The 18,872-nt window shown below is 40.9% G+C and overlaps 2 protein-coding genes across 6 annotated transcripts in view; one reads left to right on the forward strand and one right to left on the reverse strand.

Moving 5' to 3' along the window:
* Nucleotides 1-2,248: 2,248 nt before the first annotated feature.
* acp1 (acid phosphatase 1) overlaps nt 2,249-18,872 on the forward strand; it is a 34,111-nt gene continuing 17,487 nt past the window's right edge. The window contains exons 1-6 of one of the 3 annotated variants that reach the window (XM_037449747.2): nt 2,249-2,333; nt 2,766-2,839; nt 3,736-3,849; nt 6,890-6,951; nt 7,630-7,735; nt 10,361-10,581. In XM_037449747.2, coding sequence (XP_037305644.1) covers nt 2,291-2,333; nt 2,766-2,839; nt 3,736-3,849; nt 6,890-6,951; nt 7,630-7,735; nt 10,361-10,438 — 477 coding nt within the window. In that variant the 5' untranslated portion in view covers nt 2,249-2,290 and the 3' untranslated portion in view covers nt 10,439-10,581. Of the gene's footprint in view, nt 2,334-2,765; nt 2,840-3,735; nt 3,850-3,915; nt 4,030-6,889; nt 6,952-7,629; nt 7,736-10,360; nt 10,582-18,872 lie in introns of those variants that run through there. The other 2 variants (XM_037449748.2, XM_062559809.1) reach the window with 2 other exon arrangements.
* Nucleotides 10,781-16,273, reverse strand: LOC119195103 (ALK and LTK ligand 2a-like). Of its 3 annotated transcripts, XM_062559808.1 has the most exons (6): nt 15,442-16,228; nt 14,683-15,035; nt 14,324-14,380; nt 14,058-14,138; nt 13,867-13,941; nt 10,781-12,753 (listed from the first exon to the last, which is right to left on the reverse strand). In XM_062559808.1, the coding sequence occupies exons 2-6, from the start codon at nt 14,972-14,974 to the stop codon at nt 12,731-12,733; spliced, it is 528 nt and encodes a 175-aa protein (XP_062415792.1). In that variant the 5' UTR covers nt 14,975-15,035; nt 15,442-16,228; the 3' UTR covers nt 10,781-12,730. The 3 variants fall into 3 exon arrangements, with proteins under 3 accessions (XP_062415792.1, XP_037305641.2, XP_037305640.2); XM_037449744.2 differs by lacking the exon at nt 10,781-12,753 and having other exon boundaries at nt 13,605-13,941; nt 15,442-16,273; XM_037449743.2 differs by lacking the exons at nt 10,781-12,753; nt 15,442-16,228 and having other exon boundaries at nt 13,605-13,941; nt 14,683-15,124.

Consider the following 18,872-nt stretch of genomic DNA (forward strand, 5'->3'; position numbering starts at 1 on the left):
TCAAGATACGGATTGAACCTTGGGGTTAAAGGAAAAGTCCCGCAATGTTTTGAAGGACTCCACTATGATTGATACTCATTATGCAAGTTCTACCACAAAAGGCAGTTGAACACCATTTGTTAGACAATTTGAAATATTAAAAATGAAACAAAAACACTAGGTGTAATATAAATAGCAGCAACAAAAACAAGTCCCTTGGCAGATATTTTAACATTCAAATTTAGACACAAATCACAGATGTCCCATCAACTTGAACTACCAAGCGTCATTGAAGTAGCGGGTCCGCCTACTCTGGTACCATCCCGCGCTCATTCTTGCAGAGCGCCCTTTAAGTGCAGCTTCATCCAGTTTGTCACGATCGAGTCAGGTCTATGTTAAGAAGTGCATACAACAGGCACCGTCCTGTCTTTGCTGGATTAGTAGATGAAAAGCGACGGAAAGTGTTGAGATGTTTAGATGTTTCAGTGCATATCTGGCAGAGATATATTGCTATCTAGCCACCTGTGTGGCTATAAAGAAAAGGGTAATCAAAAACAAGCATCTCAAAATGTAACAAGTACTTGTTGCACACACACAGATACACACATACACACACACACACACCCACACACACACACACACACACACACACACACTGCCATCAAAAACCTCCTATGTCACATTGTTTGAAGTGTTGCAGTAGAAAGTGCAGTGATACCATGCCTTCACAATGGTGTGTTTTTGACTTCTTGGTGAAATCTGTTTCTTTGTAATTGTATAAAAGAGGGGAGGGGGGGGGGGGTGTGGAGGAGGTCCAAGTGATAACGGGCACATGATCATTAGTAATGAGCAATCTCACTTTGATTTAATGTGGAACTCATGCTGCTAATGAGAAAAAACATATCCAACAGTTTAATGTGACACTGCAGCCTCCGCTAATTGTGTTTTCGTTGCACAATTACAATGATGCACAATAATTACCATTCATCACTGAAACGTGAATGAAACTGGCCAACTCAATTATAAAAAAGCCTTGCATATTATGAAATATAATTGCTGCAGGCATATTCTGCTTGCAGTTATTGTTTGACTCATATATAAAGGAACTGATAATTCTGATTATGTATGCACTGCCAATTACCAAGAATTTGAAGGCCAGTGTTATGTTCAGAAACAGAAACACCAGATGGACGGGAGACATCTTGGAATAAACAGTTCAAATCAAAAGTATTTAATAAAGGAAAAGGTGTTGTGCCAAATAGAACATTCCAGCTGAGGAGCCGCTGGTCTCCGCAACCAACAGGCCACAGGAGAGTCTTATCCATCCCTAGACCACGCAGCTGTCTACAACCCGCGAACTCAAGAACAATGGCTGCCTACAAGTATTTATACAGATCAGTAAAGGTGTCAAAGTCGGTGGCCACGCCCCTAGGGTGTGGTCTCCTGGTGAGTTCAATGTAGCTCGGCTTTCGAAGGCCTCTCAGTCAATGTCAATTATGGTGTTATCAAGTATTACATGAATGCATTTCGGTAGATTACGTTACATCGAATACAATCATAACTGTACATTGTTATTATTCTATTCGATTACGGTTTCAAAATGACAGTGGTTTTATAACATTCTCATTACTTTATTGAATACATATCTCCAGAATCATGGATGTATTTTGGTGTACACTAAATGCATTTTATTTATAGTTAATTTATGAACCTGGTCGTCAATTTATTTTTTAATATCCTACACCAGTTAGTTAGTTATGTGGCTGAAACTAAAGCATTCTAATTCAAACAGCATGCAATACATCCTACCCTTATCGTGAACAGGGCTGTATGTTGGTTTTGTTTAGCGAGCCATACCATCACGTTTTCCCACTCAGAGCTGTTGTGCATTCAATAAAAGGTTATGAGAACATTGCTAATGAGAGCTTACGACCACTTAATGACAAGCTGCTATTTGGTGGTTTTCTCTATCAGTTTGGAACATATTTTCCAAAATAAAGTTAATGCTGTCCCATGGACAGTTAAGCCAGTCATAAATACAAGTACAGGCAGTACTTCTTTTGTTTGTCAGTTTGACAATTACATCATGAGCATTGCAAAAGTGTGTGTGTGTGTATCTTCTTCCAGATGTTTCTGCCAAAATTGGCACACACACGCACATGCACACGCGCGCGCGCACACACACACACACACACACACACACACACACACACATATATATATATATATATATATGTAGCACTTTTCAATATTTCTGTTCAGGCGCAAGTTGGCCCACACATGTGACGTCACACAACGTCACCTAAACAACATGGCGACCACCGGGAAGAAGTCTGCCTTGTTCGTTTGCTTGGGTAAGTTCGTATTTGGTGTAAAGCCAGGTGTTAAAAACATCTACTGTTGGTTTGATTTGCATATAGGCTGAGTATCTTTACTTGGGACCTTGTCGTTTACAAATACGGGCACGTCCTCTCCTCGCGTAACATTTTTCCGAAAGTGCCACAGTGAATTTTTGCCATGTCCCTTACATTACATTTTGGATACAGATATTGTCTCTCTCTCTCTTTTGCACTTTAATTCTATTTCAGTGTCAGGTGTACTTGTATAGTTACGTTGAGGATCTTCATTTAAAATAAGTACCAAATATTACAAATGTGGTGACTGTGCGTTTGTCACTCTTCACAAATACCCCAAACGTTACAGTTTTTGGTGAAACAGTTCATAAACTCCTTATGGAAACTGTTAAACATTGCTTTACTAATGTGTGGTGTTTGTGATTTTGACAGGGAATATCTGCAGATCCCCAATTGCCGAAGCAGTCTTCAGGAAGATGGCAACGGATGCTGGCGTGGTAGAGAAGGTAATGTCAAGATTAATAATTTCTTACATCAATCAAAACAACATTAATAATCACTGATGTTTGCCTAATAAAACATGCATGTCATTGAGCACAGCTGCCAAGTAGCACTAGAAACAAAGTATCAAGGGCATTGAAGCTACATACTGCATATTAATACTGTGCATTTTTCAAAGCATGCTTACTTTGAATATTGTTCTTAATGGGTAACTGAAAATGTTGTGGTGCGGGGTTGGATGACAGTGTTACTTCCAGTTTGGAGAAACAGAAGTACCGTCAGTAGGGCTGTCAGACTGCAAAATAAAACAGCAAGGTTTTCTGAATATGGCATTCACTTAAAAGGATTCTGTTTTTTGCTGCCCTGGTAGCAGTACATTGCTGTGCTCCATTGTTGGCACCTGTATCTTCTTTTAATTAAGGGCGTGCACTAATACTCTTACACATAGTTCACCATTCAACTTCACTGCAATCCCAACTATCCCTTTAACTGCTATAAATGGGAAAACCGACGGCAGATTAATTACATGGCCGGTTGATTTATTTGGATAATAATCTCATTTTAAAAAATGTTCATACGGTTTGCATATTGCATCATTTGTATATTAAGTACAATTTGGTGATACGACACTGGGTAAAATGTTAAACCCAGTACACAAGTTTAATATGTCTCAAGTAACTAGTAAAATAGTTCATCGTTATAGGACTTAATAATACACATAATGATCCGACCGCAGCCTTGAAAGGTTATTAATGAGTACTATGAGATGAAGTTTCACTTCTAATCCTATCCTCATGAGTTCAACATTGTCATGCAAATTGATATGACCCAGCGCACATCTGTACCTGAGGGCATGATCATTTGTGCTGTGTTATTGTTCCCCATGCTCTCCTCTGTCTAGTGGAGGATAGACAGTGCTGCCACCTCCAACTATGAGATAGGAAACCCTCCAGACCACCGCGGCCAAGCCTGCATGAAGCGTCATGGCGTGCCCATGCAGCATGTGGCCAGGAAGGTACGACCACCCACTCGTCTCTCTTAGCCGTAGTTAGCGCCCCCTTTTTGTTCTCTGTTGTTGCAGTGGGTCATAGACAGTGGTGCCACATCTGACTGGAATATAGGCAGCTCACCGGATGCCCGCGGTGTGGCCTGCCTAAGGAAGCATGGCGTTGAGACGAGCCACAGGGCCCGACAGGTACAACCAGATGTCCCGTGGCTCCTCTCACCTCATTCATGTTTGCGTGTATGAGTAGGATGTTTGTAAAATGACTCCTATTAGACTCTCAGGTGCTGCTGATCTGTCATTGTGCACTGAAGCTTTTTCCAGTTGAATACCTATTTAAACAAGTTACTTCTTTCGAGGCTTTAACCCAGTAGCTGCATAGACAGCGCCAGCACAGGTTCCCTTGAACTCAACATAAGGAACAGCAAACATTGCAGATAAAGAGGAATGTCAAATACTATAAATCTGTGTAATTAAGACGTTTCAGTTTGCGTCTTTCTCTGCTAAACCCTTAAAACAAATTGAAACCAACTTGAAACACTTTACTCTCTTTAAACAACTGTTCAGATGGTTTAGCTTAAATATTGGATACCGTCACCTCCTGTGATAAATCGACAGGACACAGCAGAGGGTTCAACATAATAATAATAAGGACTTAAGAGCTCAAGTGACTTGTTCCTGACAACACTGGTTTAAACATAAAAAAAAGTACAGCTAATTGAATGACAGAGCAACAGTCTTCCAAATTCAACTTTACAGCATCGTTTCAGTTTTAGATCATCCTACAGGGAAGTCAATGAAGAAAGGCTCTCGTTTACCTTTCCGTGATGTTATTTTTCGCCGCTATTGGATACATCACTAAATATTCACTTTCCATATCATATGACCAGGGTATTATCAATGTGCTGTGTTGTAGTTCACTGTTCGCACCACAAGAGGTCATTCTCCTCTGGTGGAACAGGCAGCTGAGCTCAGAAACATAGCGCTCACGAGTGATGATGTTAGGGTTGCGTTCGGTCTATTTTGAATTAAGTTTTTCCTACAACTGGAAATAATAGATTCCATTATTTTTATTCAACCGCTTGTCTACCATAACACGTGTGTCATTTGCCTCCAGCCCGCCGATGTGTCGCTAACCGTAGCTGCCCACTGAAGTTCGCAGTAACGTTAAAGCTTTGAACATAAACTTTGGCTTTAGGTTGTTAAGACCAGCTGTTCTTATTTTATCGACACTGTGGTCAGCCCCCAGTCCGTGAGATGTCTGGAAGGAAAAAAATAAAAACTTCCGAGTGCAATGTGTATCTGATTTTGAAAGTGAACCCATTGGCCAGGTTCGTCTCTCTACTGCTCTTTCAAATATGGAAAATATTGATGCAGAAAATCTAGACATTGTCGTATTGTATTTCTTTCAAAAGCAGAAACCGGTCTGAAACTACACCAAGAAGTTTGTCCATATAGGGCCTTTGGGCTTATCCTCTGCTCTTAAAAAGCTCTTCTTCCATAGAGGTCTTCACCCTGTGCTTGAGATCTTCCGTCTCGTTGGTTTGTCTCTCTGCAAACCATTTGGTCAGAGCCTCTGTCTAATCTCCTCAAAGCAGGGATGGGGAGGCTCAACCCTTGGCTTAAACCCAACCAAATACACACAATGAGCTACCATTGAGTTGCCAACTTTGACACAATCCAGACACAACCGAGGAAAGTTCATTCCAGTGTGCAGGGAAGGTAGCTGCGACGTACCGTTGACCTTCATATGCAGGAGGATCAATGCGGAGGGTCCGGTCGGGCGACTTCGCCGCTCTTAAGAGTTGATGAGGGTGTGTTCGCTGACGATTGTGAAGCCGTTAAAAATGACAGCGGATGAGGTCTGAGGTGCCGGCAGAACCGAGCCACCACATTGAGTTCCGCTCGTTGCTTGGCTCGGCTTTAGAGATGCGATGAGGAGGAGAGATTGTACATCTCGCCGGGCCTAAAAAAGTGAATAGGATTTTAATCGACAGTTTCTAAATTTGACTTATTTGAGGAAATAAAAATTGAAGGAAACATTTGGACGTGTTGGAGTGGTAAACTGTCTTTCTCTCAGGAAGATATTTCCGAGAAGTAGAAATGAGCAGAAGGATCAACAGCTGCTGTCAATTTAGCAACTACAGAGAGGGTGTGAATGGTATGAAAAAAAAAAAGTAACAAGTTGATGACAAGTTTCTGGGATTGAATATGTTTTCGTATCAACATCTGGAGCATCGCAGGAGTTGTATTCATGTCTTTGGTTCCTCACTCTCTTTCATTCATCTACCTCTATCTCGGCATTCCTGTAAACTGACTCTCAGAACCCAAAACTACTCAGGGTGCTGCCTCTTTTGCTTCGTGCAGGAAACATTCAACTCAACACCACTCCTCAAAGATGTTGTCCTGAAGATTTCAGCCTTGGTTGAAACAGCAGATGTTGTTCAATGCGCCAACAACGACAAAAACTCAGAGAGCAGCTTTTTTTTTTCAGAAATACAACCACAAAAAAGCATTTGCATCCATTTACGGTGTAGCTGACTGCACTAATTTACCTTTTTTCAACACATAAATAAGTTAAGAAGAATCTGATCTGATCTGCAAAAGGTTTACCACATTACGACAGGTCACAATTACATTGGTTTAATTGCATACATCTTTTCATTTTCATTTCGGCTCCATAATGTGTTTTTACGGTCTTCCAAAATCTGAAGAAGTAGAAAACTATGCTGTTTATTGTTTTGTAATCCCATTTTAGTGGACAACCTGCGTCAGAGCAAAGGTTGGTAACAAATGCATCTCACAATAAAAGTGTTTTGCAAGTTGTAAGCTTTTCATGTGAAACAGCAGCTGGAAGAAATGTGCAGTGACGCACTGGCGCTAACAGAATGAATCGATTCACCAAAACTCCACAAAATGTGTTCAATGTATTCTTGAGGTCTAGCAAACATGTTGATTGTCGATTATGTTGACTGCGCCATATTTCAACCCCACACAAAGCCTGAAGTAATATTTGTTTCTCTCTTTGTCTCTTCTGAATTTCTCCTTCTAGGTGACCAATGATGATTTCATGACCTTTGAGTACATTCTCTGCATGGACGAGAGCAATTTAAGGTACACTTGAGTCAGTTACAGCAGCACAGTTTATTATAGCCGTGAATCTGCCGGAAGCAGTGGTGTCGTGCGTTGAGGATCAAGAAAACACTTTCCTTGAGCCATGGGGTTGAAGCAGGTTGTGCTTGTGGCTCGGCCGGTGCTACTCCTTCACATGCACAGCGAAATGGTGGTAACGCAGAGTGTACTTGTAGGTGAATGCCTCCCTTTTTAATGAGCAATATCCTTTCTTAAGCTCTTTCCAAAGGTCAGGGGGAGGGATATTTTTTGCTACTTTGAACGTTTAGGGATCATTTTGCGATCACATGCCTATGGCAGATCTGATCTGTAAGCAGCTTACTGAGTTCTTTGGATGCCTCGTCTTTGCTCTTGGGGCAGTTTGTTCCCCTTGCTCTCACACATCAGGTTTTTTTTTTTCTTCTCCACCAAATGTTAAGCTGACCAGACTGAAAAAATGAGACTCTGTCTTTAGACAAAAGGCTCTCTGTCCATGTTTAGTTTGCCATCCACACAGTCCATCTCATTGTTGTCACATTGAAAGTGATTATTAATTGTTAAGCCATTTTCAGTTTTTAATATTATTACTTTAGTTGGAGGTGTTTTCTCTATTGTGGAAATGTTGGCATAATAAATCTGGTTATGTTAAAACGTGTTCATAGCTTTCGCATCTCTTCACAGTGAGTTGAACCGAAGAGCAAATCTTGTGAAGAACGCCGTGGCAAAGGTTGAGCTTCTGGGTTCATATGACCCCAAAAAGCAGCGCATCATTGAAGACCCATACTATGTAAGTGTTAAAGTAAACCTGCCTGTTTGGTATTTTAACCATAATTAGAGCGATTCCTCAACGTTTGATCATACTAATCCCCATTTTTGGACACTTCGAGGGGAAGGCAGTGGTACTGAATTAAGAGAAAACTTGTAGAGGAGAAGGAGATGAGATTTGTAATTCAAGCTAGTTTTGTGAAATCATTCAAATAAATCAAATTGAACTATCCAAAAGGATAAATACCATCCCTGGTTTCTCAAAGGAATTAGGTTCTGTGCAACGGTCAGGGGTTGGAATTTAAGGTTTTTAACCAAAACCAAAGGCGCCAAAAACTCTACATTTGAATCATTGGGTTTAATTTTTGACTCGTTTAACAGCCTTCATTTGAACATTTAATTCTTCTGGCAATATTTGGTTTTCAAATAGTTTTAAAATCTGGCTGAAAAATGTTCTTTCTTTTTCTCATCGCTCATGGTGATGCTAGTGGATAAAATGGGTTTAATGTATAAGGGTGAAATGTAAACTGCTTCTGGATATAACACAAAACTATTGCTATATTGCGTTCAATGGCTGTGCACTTGGTTGCACAGCATATGACTCCAGGTGCATGTAGCTGTGGAGACCCTTTACTCTCTGATTGGATCCTGTCCAGGCATGTTTCATCAAGAAAAACATTAGGAACTTTAACAGTGATAATGAGCCGCACTGTCAGCTTGTTGATTCTTCATTTGGAATTCATGGCTAACCATTAAAAAAAAGTTGTTAACCATTTGATGTTCATACAATATATACCATTGAACTCTTCCAGCCCAGTGAACACCGTGATACAGTTCTTTGACACAAACTCTATTCCATTCACTAGGACAATGGTTTGGATCCGTTTGCCTTTTTGCAACGCAATTCTCTCTCATCTCTTCCATTCCCCATATGCCTGATCTGGAGTTGAATATCCTGCCAAATGATTTGGACTTGGATCCTTGGCTTTTCGAGTGTTGCGAGTGAGAAAAGCCAGAGCAGTAAAAGTGGAATGAGTAAAGTTTTCATTGGTGGTGATAAGCTGTCAATATCCAAAATGAGTGCACAAATTAACATGGGTGATGGATGAAATGTGACTGCAAAAATTTGTTTCAGAGTTTATCTCTAAATGCCACTTTGTGCGATGATCAGAAGAAGTGTGACTACTAGTAGTTTTTTTTGCCACAAGAAGGGGTGAACTAATGCTCTTTACAGGCATTGCGGCCACACAAAATTACAAAAAGGGACTCCAGGGAAAGGCTGCTAAATTAATGGAAATCATTGCTCTGAACATTATGAACTCTGCAGCGTTTCAAATCAGGCGTTTCCTTAAACATCCAGACACTAGGCAAGGGTTCAAGTTATTCTGGCTTCACTTTGCACAAACTCCCTGCAACGGCAGCTTGTGCAGAACTTTCTTTAATATTGCGTCTGTTGTCCAAAGTGGACGATCTCAATGCTGTTGAGCAGGTGGTCAAAATGAAATTACAATGGATTCAGGTGACGAGGAACCGCTTTCTAAGTGTTATTTCCATGCAAATACTTGATTAGCATGACCGGAGCACAACTAAAAAGTTCAAGCAGTGATCAAAGTTTGGGCAAAAAGTTTCATACAATGTGTATTTTGCTTGTTGGAGAGGGATTGTGAATAAGGTCTTATTTTGATGTGACACAATGTCACATGGCTTATCCTCACCGTCACTTTGATTCCTCCACGTCGGTTAAGATGGCGTCTTAGTTCTAGTGGATGAATTGTAATGGCTTTGGTCTTCTGACTTCATCTAGCGCCATCAGCAGGTCAACACATTAATACTAGGATTTATGAGCTCATTGCTGCAATGGCAGACTGCAAGGCCCAGTTCTGGAAAATAAAGCTTATGCACAAGTGTCTTGAACACTTGTGCATAAGCTTTCTCTTTGTAAACAAGTACGTTCACCCTACCTACTGCTTGCTTTGACTTAGTAAACATTGTACACATGAGTTCATCGTCTCAGAAATGTATTACGGCATGACGTACATTTTATTATATTAGTGTTCCATTTAATGGAAAATATATGTTAAAGCAGGGTGCGCTTTAGGAAATGTAACCCTTTAACAGTGGGTTTGGGGAAGTGAGACGAATAATGTCTCATTGGGTGTTCCGTTGCACTTTGCTTCACCCTCACGTCTGGTTCTAAAAAAAACAAAAACAAGATAGGAATGGCAGAAATGCTGAACTCATGACTTCATGGGGACTTGGATTGCCCACTTCTTATAAACAGTCTATTGGTAAACATTCTGGTTGCTAGAATTCAGCAAATAAACATCAAATATAAAGTTTGCAATGGCTGTAAAGCTATTTTCATAAAAATCCCGATCATAGTAAAAGTTAAATACTTTGAACCGTTGAGACCAGAATTCCTCAAATTTGAATGTTGTGCTCAAGCTAACTTGTTTCCTTCACAACAATTTAGCATTTCATTTAATGGTTAAGATAAATAATTATTGTATGTCTGTATGTTTTTATTTTGTTTTCAAACCTCTTCACTGAATGAGCCCTGCATATCTACAGCTGTATTGTATAGAATCAAACGTGTGAGTGCATGTCATTATTTACATCGTTTTCTTTCCCCGTTTTTATTTCATAGGGCAGTGACGAAGACTTCGAAAAGGTCTACGAACAGTGTGCACGCTGCTGCAAAGCATTCTTGGAGAAAAACTCCTAATAACATGCAACCTTAAACCAACTTTGTTGAAAATAGGGATTTGACTGCGTCACACACAGCACATATATACTTATTCTTATGTGCAGTGTACATAACACTGGAAGACCAGGAAACCCATTTGTTTTAGTATTGTAAATGTTATACAACCAAAACATTAAAAATACACTTTAAAACAATGCTGCTTGGACAAGTTTGTGAACTGTACATTTATGATTAATAGAATTAGAATATCAGACTTATTTACCCTTGAACTATTGATCTTATGCTTAAATATTTCAATGTACGAAGCCATCCTTCAGGCAATGACAGGACTGCTGAGGTTTAGAGGTCAAGGGTCAACGTGGGTCAAAGTTAATGCCAGCATAAATGCTAATCTGCCTGGATATTTAGTTGGACGTTCATGGGTAGGTTCTTTGCACTGCTTTCTTTGGTATACAGCTCCTTTTAATCTGACCCATTGGCACAAAGTATTATTCATTTTAACAGGATCAATTATCTAATTCATGTTTTAAAGAGTTATAAGAAAATGCAAACTGCTCCCACTCGTTTTCCTTGAATGGTCTTTTTGGTCTTTATATACTCAAAATATATTCTGCCCAGTGGCTACTTACTAGATGCTGTCCCTGCAATGAGGGAGGACTTCCAGTGGCAGTACAGTGTGATTCATCGGCACGTGGTGGAGTTCTTTAAGAAACATTAAGAAAGGACTGCATTTCATTAAACACGGGTTGACTCAAAAGGTTTGGACAAACCAACTGGACGGTTTCCAGTTGTAAAAGAATTTATTCTCAGGGTGGGTTCCCTTGTCAACTAGGGCGTCAACCGTGAAGGAGCGTGCATGCAAATCGGAGATTAATGGAGCAAGATTTCAAAAACAACAGATACCTTTGGGTCTGGTGAAGAAGTTGATCCAATAAATAAAAAAATGAAAAATCCAATCTGGAAAGTTTCAAAATTCAGGTTAAAGGAATAGTTTAACAATTTTGGAAACATGTTCTTGCAGGGAGTTTGACGAGACGCTTGACGCCTGAAAGTAGGCGGAAACGTGTACGCCGGCTCTGAGTGACGGTAAAATGCCGACTAACCGATACCCCTGAGGCTCACTTTCTAAATGCCATGGTACATTTCTTTTTTAGACAGACCAAAGAATGGCTTTCCACAGGAGCTTATGTTCCAGACACATTGCCCTGGATAATCCACAGGTTACACATTGAACAATGTTTTTACTGTTTACTGTAGGAGCAGTGAAAAATGTCTAATGTGAAGTCTATGGATTCAAAGGGTGTTGTTTTTAAATGTGCTCTCTGGTTTGTTTTAAACAAATGCATATTTCCCTGCAGCTTTCCCTCTTTTCTGATTAAATGAAATGAAAATAAAAACAAAGAACTTTGCCTAAACCAACAGGGTGCACCTCAAATCTCCCAATAGAACTATGAGCTAAATTTCACTAGTGAAAGAGAGAAATTAAGTTGGTGATTCGGCCCTTTAAAAAAAATAACTTTTCCCTCTTTTTGTCAAGGCTGAGCTGCAGTGTAAACCATAGTCGCAGGACTCGGTCCAGTCATGTGATCAATCAATGGAACATTCCACATCTTAACAAGGAAAGTAAAAGAAATACTGCAGCAGACAACAAGGACGATTCATGTACCTTTGTACCAGTATTATAATTTATAGGGATAACAGTAAATAGGTGGATTTCTCCTATGCTATACAGTATATACATATTTCTCTTGTGTTAAATGGCCTATAGTCTGTACAGGGAAACCGTGTTACAACTCAAATATATAAATATAGTTTTTAGATTCCCAAGAGGGCTACAATTACAACTGGCTCTTCCTTTTTTTTAAACATTGCAAAGACACAAGAGAAATGTCCATGCAATGAATAATTTAATCACAGTTCTTTCTCAGTGTGAGCACACAAAACACTCATCTGGACCGAACTAATCGCAGAAAGCTAGTCATAAAAATATATGGTACATTTGGTTCTTGCTCTCTTCTCAAAGAAATGAGCTAAATTAAAAAATATGCAATCCCTTTTTTTTAATCTTTTTGGATGCCAGCAGGAAAGTAGGCCCCGTGTTTGTTTCTCTCAGCCTCTCGTTTCCTCTCGTTTTATTGGCTGATTTGCGTCCCTCTTGGTGACAGACGGTCCATCGAGTCGCCGCCAGAGAGGCGGGAGGAATAAGTCCACGCCTTAGCGGAGAAAAACGTCAGTGATGGGCAGTACTGTGCCTAAATGTCAGTTAGGGCGGGTCAACGTTTTTTGGGGCTTCTCTCCAAGGCACTTTTTTTATGGAGGACGTTTGCGTCTACCTGAAATGAAAAAGAAGTGTAATTCAGTGCCATCTTCAATATATACGTATATATTACTATGCATTATATTACCAACCAGAAACCGTGAACTTTAGGCCTTATCGGTACAGGATTCTGTCTTAAATGCCACAATGTGAAACTTCTCCAATACAAATGCATTTTATTTTGGCTTGAAAGTGTTGGCATATTGTCAAAATAGATTTAAATTATGAACAGGAAAATGAATGGTTGTGTACGATTTTGAAGTATTACATGATTGGATTATTATTTATGTTTTCAAAAGATGCATAATTTGTATGAAGTGTTCATGTTTGGCATGCTCAACAGTAAACAGAAAAGTAACTACAATAAGATTCTGCTGGGGATATTGTGGAGAAGAGTACATAAATTAAATCTAACTAATAACTAATGATAACTTCATGGTAGATCATGTTCTGTGTGTTAATCCTAGGTTTGCTGGTCCTTTGAAGTTCTTCCATTTAATGCCACTTTATGCTATAACAAAATCGTATACATTGTCATCAACAACATAATATTGTACTTAAACTGAGCTCCAGGGACAACAGTAAGCTGTACTCACAAAGTGTAGGAAATCACGATGGGCAAAGGAGCCAAATTTCCCAAAGCAAAGGGCAAATATTTCCTCCACAAAACACATGTTACGGCCTACATGCCGACTGGTGGCCATATGGAATGATCATAGCTGTTTAACTTAATTCAATTCAGAGCACCAAAAGAAGTAAGCTTTTAAGTCCCAAATATGGAACATATTGTTGTGGACTACTAACCAATTATTTGTAGGGTTTTTCTGCATTGACTACTTTGGATTGTTTTGAGTATATTTACATAATGGTACTTTTACTTTTAACGTTTCCAAAGTAAAACTAATTTTTACATGGTTGTATTGCTAGTCTTTACTCAGGTATATATTTTGGGATATTGCTGCACCACTTCCAACTTGTCCCATGTACCTTTTGGAAAATGATGCTCTGGCCTCCCTGGATATTTCTGACAAGTGTTACACGCCATCCCTTCAACAATATGTGTGCACGTATGTCCTCTCTGACCCTAATCAGCACGGAGCACGTTTGATTAAGAGAAGAATGTGTGTACCTTGCGTGTGATACCCCTCCGTGCACTGCCGGCTGCCGGCTAGTCTTGTGAGAAGCCGAGAACATCTGTTGAAGTCTGAGGAGAGAAGATTAGAAGGAGAGACCTGCGTATGAGTGGATGCTTTTCACACGGTGTGATGACATTGGACTGACAAACGCAGACATTCCTGTGTGTGTGTGTGAAAAGCTTACTTCGAGGTGTTGTGCAGTCTCTGGTTTGGTGGTAGAGTCTGTTCCTGTCCTTCCTGCACTTGGGACTGAAGTAAAGTGGACCTGAAAGGGGAGACAGGAGGCTGTGTGAACATTTTCAGGCTCTATTACGCCACCTGCACTGACATCTGTTTCACAGCCGGCACAGAACGTAAGGCTACCGTTCACTTTTTTGTCATTTGTCCCTCAGACATCCTCCCGACTCAGTTGCTGGCTTAACACCCCCAGTGACGTAGAAGTGGCCTCACCTGTTAGGTGTTCGAGGAATTCCTCCTTCGTCTTTTTCCTGAGATCTCTTGGGAACACTGTGATAGAAGATTCAAAGGAAGGGTTAGGTTCAAGCTGCCTTTAAACACCACAGACTTTTTATCATTAAAATTTACTGGGGTCATTTTGTTAATTTTGATATCTAGACAGGAAAACATTTAGTGTAAAAAGTATGTTTCCTGACTAACCCGCAGTGGTATCTAGCCATGCACATACTTCTTGTGACATTTCATCACCCAGCTTTTGGGATTTCTATCTCCAAACAAATATCTGCAGATGGTTCAATTCCAGTAGCCCACATCCTTGCTTAGATCCTTGCTGAATAACAGCAGACACTCACCGACAACCTGGTCTCTCCTGTTTGTTTTCAAGTCGCGTAAATCCTTCGGTTCCAGCGCAGAGCTCGCAGTCCGCGGGGTCTCAGGGGCTTTCGTGTTCGCGATGTGGCGGATCCGGGCGTGCGCCACGTTCCTCACGACCTCCATCATCCGCCTCAAGTCCTGCGTGACGTGCTCGCCGCCTGCGGCTGCGGACGACGGGGCCGCCGAAGGCGCGCTCTCGCCACAGTGACCGGTCAGCGCGCACATGAGCAGCACCAGCGCGACAGTGACGTGCTTGCGCAGTCCGCTCATAGCTCCCGTGGAGAGAGAGGGAGAGGGAGAGAGAGGGACTCCAAGAAGTTGAAGTGTAGACCTGCGAGGGAGAGATCGATGCACGACACGTCAAGATGATGTCAGATCCAAACTTGTCCAAATGCAGCTTTCATTCACAGAAAATCACAGTTGGAATAACTTGTCAAGTAAATAGTCACAGTTTGCGCACTTTGTTTCTGCCTCTCACGTGCCAAAGTATTGTAGCTATGACAACTTTGTCATACAATATTTTCAATCCTCAAATCACGAGGTAATTCGTTTAAATATATTTTCCCATTAACCAATAGGAGACTTAAGTCATTTGAATTTCAAAATGTAGTTTAGCTCAAAACATAAATAAACAAAATCACAAGAGCAAGAGGAGCAATACATTAATCAAATACAGGCGATGTGTTTGTTGTGTAAAGAAATGGACATAAGTCATTGGCATAAAAAAGAGAAATTACCTTTGAGCCTGTGGGATCACGTCCCTTTGGTTCCACAATGAACAAAACGTTATGTTCTTCTTTCTGCCGCTCCAAAATATGAGCCCATAAAGTCTGTTGCTCTGTTGGAAAACGCTAAAGCGTCTAAAGTCATATGAGCATCAGTGGTCGTACCCTCCAGGCCGCCCTTTAGGGAGAGACTTGGACGCACAGACGAGCGATCCCGGCGCTCCAGGTCCGGCGTGCGCCCCCCCCCCCGCTGAAGTTGCGGATTGGTTCACCTTTTAGTCCGTCTCGCAGACGTAGGTTACTCTCCGTCGTTGTCCGTGGTATTAATAACACGCGTGAGTGGCGCGCTCCTGAAGCGAAAAGTCCACTGGAGTCCACTCGAGTCCACTGACCATCTGATGGACGCCGTGGGAAGTTCTCTGTGCCCCCTCCTTTCGGTTACTCCATTTATCTGTGCGATAGGCAGTTACAGGAAGCGGTTTTTTTCCGACTAATACTTCCAATGAAATTTCCAATTAGCCCACCACGCATCGCAAATACCACCATCCATCTCAGTGGAAACGCTCTCATATTAATGTGATTCTCTTAACGTCATTTAGAGCCATTGTGCACTTTACACCCGGCATGGAAATTGAAACACAATTACGCTCAGTTTAAGGTTGATTCTTCGAAAAATGTAACCCGTTTTTAAGTCGTTGCACTGTAGTGCCGAGTAAGAACCAACAACTACAGCTTTACCTTACCGAACGTTTCTCCACGGATTAGTGGGTACAGCTTGCTCTAAGTCAGGGCGTGCAAATTTTTCCCATGACCCCCCCTAACCCCCCTCACCCCTCTCTTCCAATCGAACCGACCAGTGAGGCTTGCATGTTCTACTCTTTTATAACAACGCTCTAAGGGAATCCTCATATTTCAAGTTCATGCTGGGACACAAGTCAAACGTTTCAACATCGTGTCTGAGTAGTTCGACAGAACCTCTCTCTTTATTTCTCTCCGCAAAGTAACTCCTGTGGTCGTGCGTAAAACCTTGGTGCTGAAAGGACAGCGCGCGCTGTCGCCCAGCTCCAAACCTCTCTTCTCCGCAGGCAAGTCTCTGTCGGAACTCGGAAGTCCTTCCGGGTATAATGACAGGCCGGGTGTTCTTTACAGAAGTCTGGCAAATGTATCGACCAAAACGATGATAAAAAAAAAACAACAACCGATATTTGGTTCCCGTGGTGATTCACACCAGGATGATTTATCTTGTTTTTAGTAAATCAAGGAGTCGAACTCCCGTCAAACTTCTGGGATGTGTAATCAAAAATCGGATAACATTGATCAGCTGTGTAAATAGACTCTTTACAAGGAGACCAAATCTGCCTTGCGGTTACAGATACATTTAGTTTTTTTGCCATTTCATAGTTAGCATAATGGAATCAGTTTTGGGAGCAGGTCTTGTGGTTTGAGAATATGCATCTGACAGACAACCCTGATTCCACTTCCTAAGTGTGCTACAGGCATAGTACTTCTGGAGCAGAGCCTTCTGATCCGCACGTGGAACACTATCAGGTTAATATTATTCAACTATGAAAAATGATCAATTTTATCTTTATCCATTAACTTTGGAGCAGAACTGCAGGGTCCACTGAGATACTAAATATCAGTTTAAATGCACACTTGAAAAGGCGAGCCGTCCCTTGACCACTTTTAAATGTCAACTGTTCAGCTTCTTTATAAAAAGCAGAATAAATACATGTTTTTTTAGTGTTCACTACCATATTCTGCAACAAAAGACAACTGCTTCAGCAGGGGGCGCCATTCTGCAGTTACTGCACATTTCATCCTCCAACACTTTAGTAGTGTTGTAATATCCAACCCAACACCTGCAGTTCAAATGGGTTCTGCTCTTGAAATTGTAGTTGTGGACAACGGAAGTGTATAATTCATGCAAAATAAAGCAGCTTTTATAACACCTTTTAAATTGAATGAATAAATGGTGAGTTAATACAAACTGAGGTTGGTATTTTCACAATTGCCAGTATTGTGTGTAACTGTGCATTTTGATACTTGCCCGTGGGTTGTCTTTCTACCCTCGACTAATGCTGTTATCTATGAACGGGAACACAAGGGGGGTTGTGGTCATGCAATTGTAAGACCATGTCTTATGTGGAAATATGTTATCCAATTTGTGTAAGTCCATGAGTCATGTCCATGTGGTAAACCTCACACATGTGGTACGGTGGTCACTAGTTTAAACATAGTGTTGTTTATTTCCTCAGTAGTAGTTTTTCTCTGCAAATGTTCTAATTGATTTAGTGGGATGTGGTTGTCTTTCCCATAAACATGCTTCCTGGATTACTTGTCCTCATGACTTTGTCAAAAAGCAATGCCTCCTCTGATGTTGGCCAATGATGCCATTCTAGATGGTTTATATTTAAAATAGAAAACATGTATGTTAATTTGCTGCAAGAAATTCATGTCTCACCATGAATACGCTTGAATAACATGTACAGCAAATCTTGGTTTATAAACTGGTACTCTTCCATCGTTTTTTATATTCAGCCAAACGTTTTAAAATACTTGCTTTCCTAAATCAAATATCACTGTGGTATCCATGCTAGACCTTCGCTACATGTGTTTCTGGTTATAGAACATCCTTCAAATTCAAAACTGATTCATCATGTCCCCTCATGTTTTGATGAGTGTTCATCTCTCACAGCTTCTTTATCTTCCCCTCCTCTGACTTTCCGCAGATGGTTGGCTTTTACCTTGCTTTAACTTGAGCAGGGTGTTAATAGTAAGTATTGAATATGGACATTTTAAATTACCAAACACATGATTTTCTCTCACTGACTCTCTGTCACCGACTCTCTGAATACACCTGTATTCACCTTCTGTCTCAAACGCTCTGTTTGAGCACCTGTTTCTGTAAGCCTCCCTTCTGAGAGGCCCAGTCTTAAACTTCCAACTTGAATCAAGTCAAACTGTATAACAATCAGAATATACAGGTACACACGTTAATTGTGATCTGTGCATTTAACTCATTCTGAGCTGTGGGCTCCTGTAAAGGAGAAACCTGGGGTTCAGTTTCTTAACCTCGGTTTTTTATCACTGCCATTGTTGTCTCCATTATTGTGATGAGGCTTTTTTTCTTTGTGTGTAAAGCAACCCAACAACCTCTTACTCTCACTGTTTGAATTGCACAATGATCTCCAATGAATTTCTAAAGTACTCTGCAGGTACTAAAATGTATGGTAATAAGCATTTCAATGTTCTTGTTGTGATAAGTGGTGTCAGACCCAAATGCAGAGAGGCCAGGTGGTACGGGGGGAAACTTATTTATTGTCCAGATCACAGCAGATGGAGGCAGATGGGGAAATGGCAGGGAAATCCAGGTGAGGGGGAATCCAGTGGGGGAAACGGCAGACAGGTGGAAGACTCAGGGAATGGATTACTGCAAGGAC

The sequence above is a fragment of the Pungitius pungitius genome, chromosome 20 (assembly GCF_949316345.1).
Source record: "Pungitius pungitius chromosome 20, fPunPun2.1, whole genome shotgun sequence".
Lineage (NCBI taxonomy): Eukaryota > Metazoa > Chordata > Actinopteri > Perciformes > Gasterosteidae > Pungitius > Pungitius pungitius.

Excerpts from the sequence above, each read along its gene's own strand:
- LOC119195103 (XM_037449744.2), bottom strand. The coding sequence starts at position 14,974 with ATGAGCGGACTGCGCAAGCACGTCACTGTCGCGCTGGTGCTGCTCATG. Across the intron at positions 14,381-14,682 it reads CAGGAGAGACCAGGTTGTCG|TGTTCCCAAGAGATCTCAGG; the intron begins GTGAGTGTCTGC and ends CTTCTATCACAG. Across the intron at positions 14,139-14,323 it reads ATTCCTCGAACACCTAACAG|GTCCACTTTACTTCAGTCCC; the intron begins GTGAGGCCACTT and ends CTCCCCTTTCAG.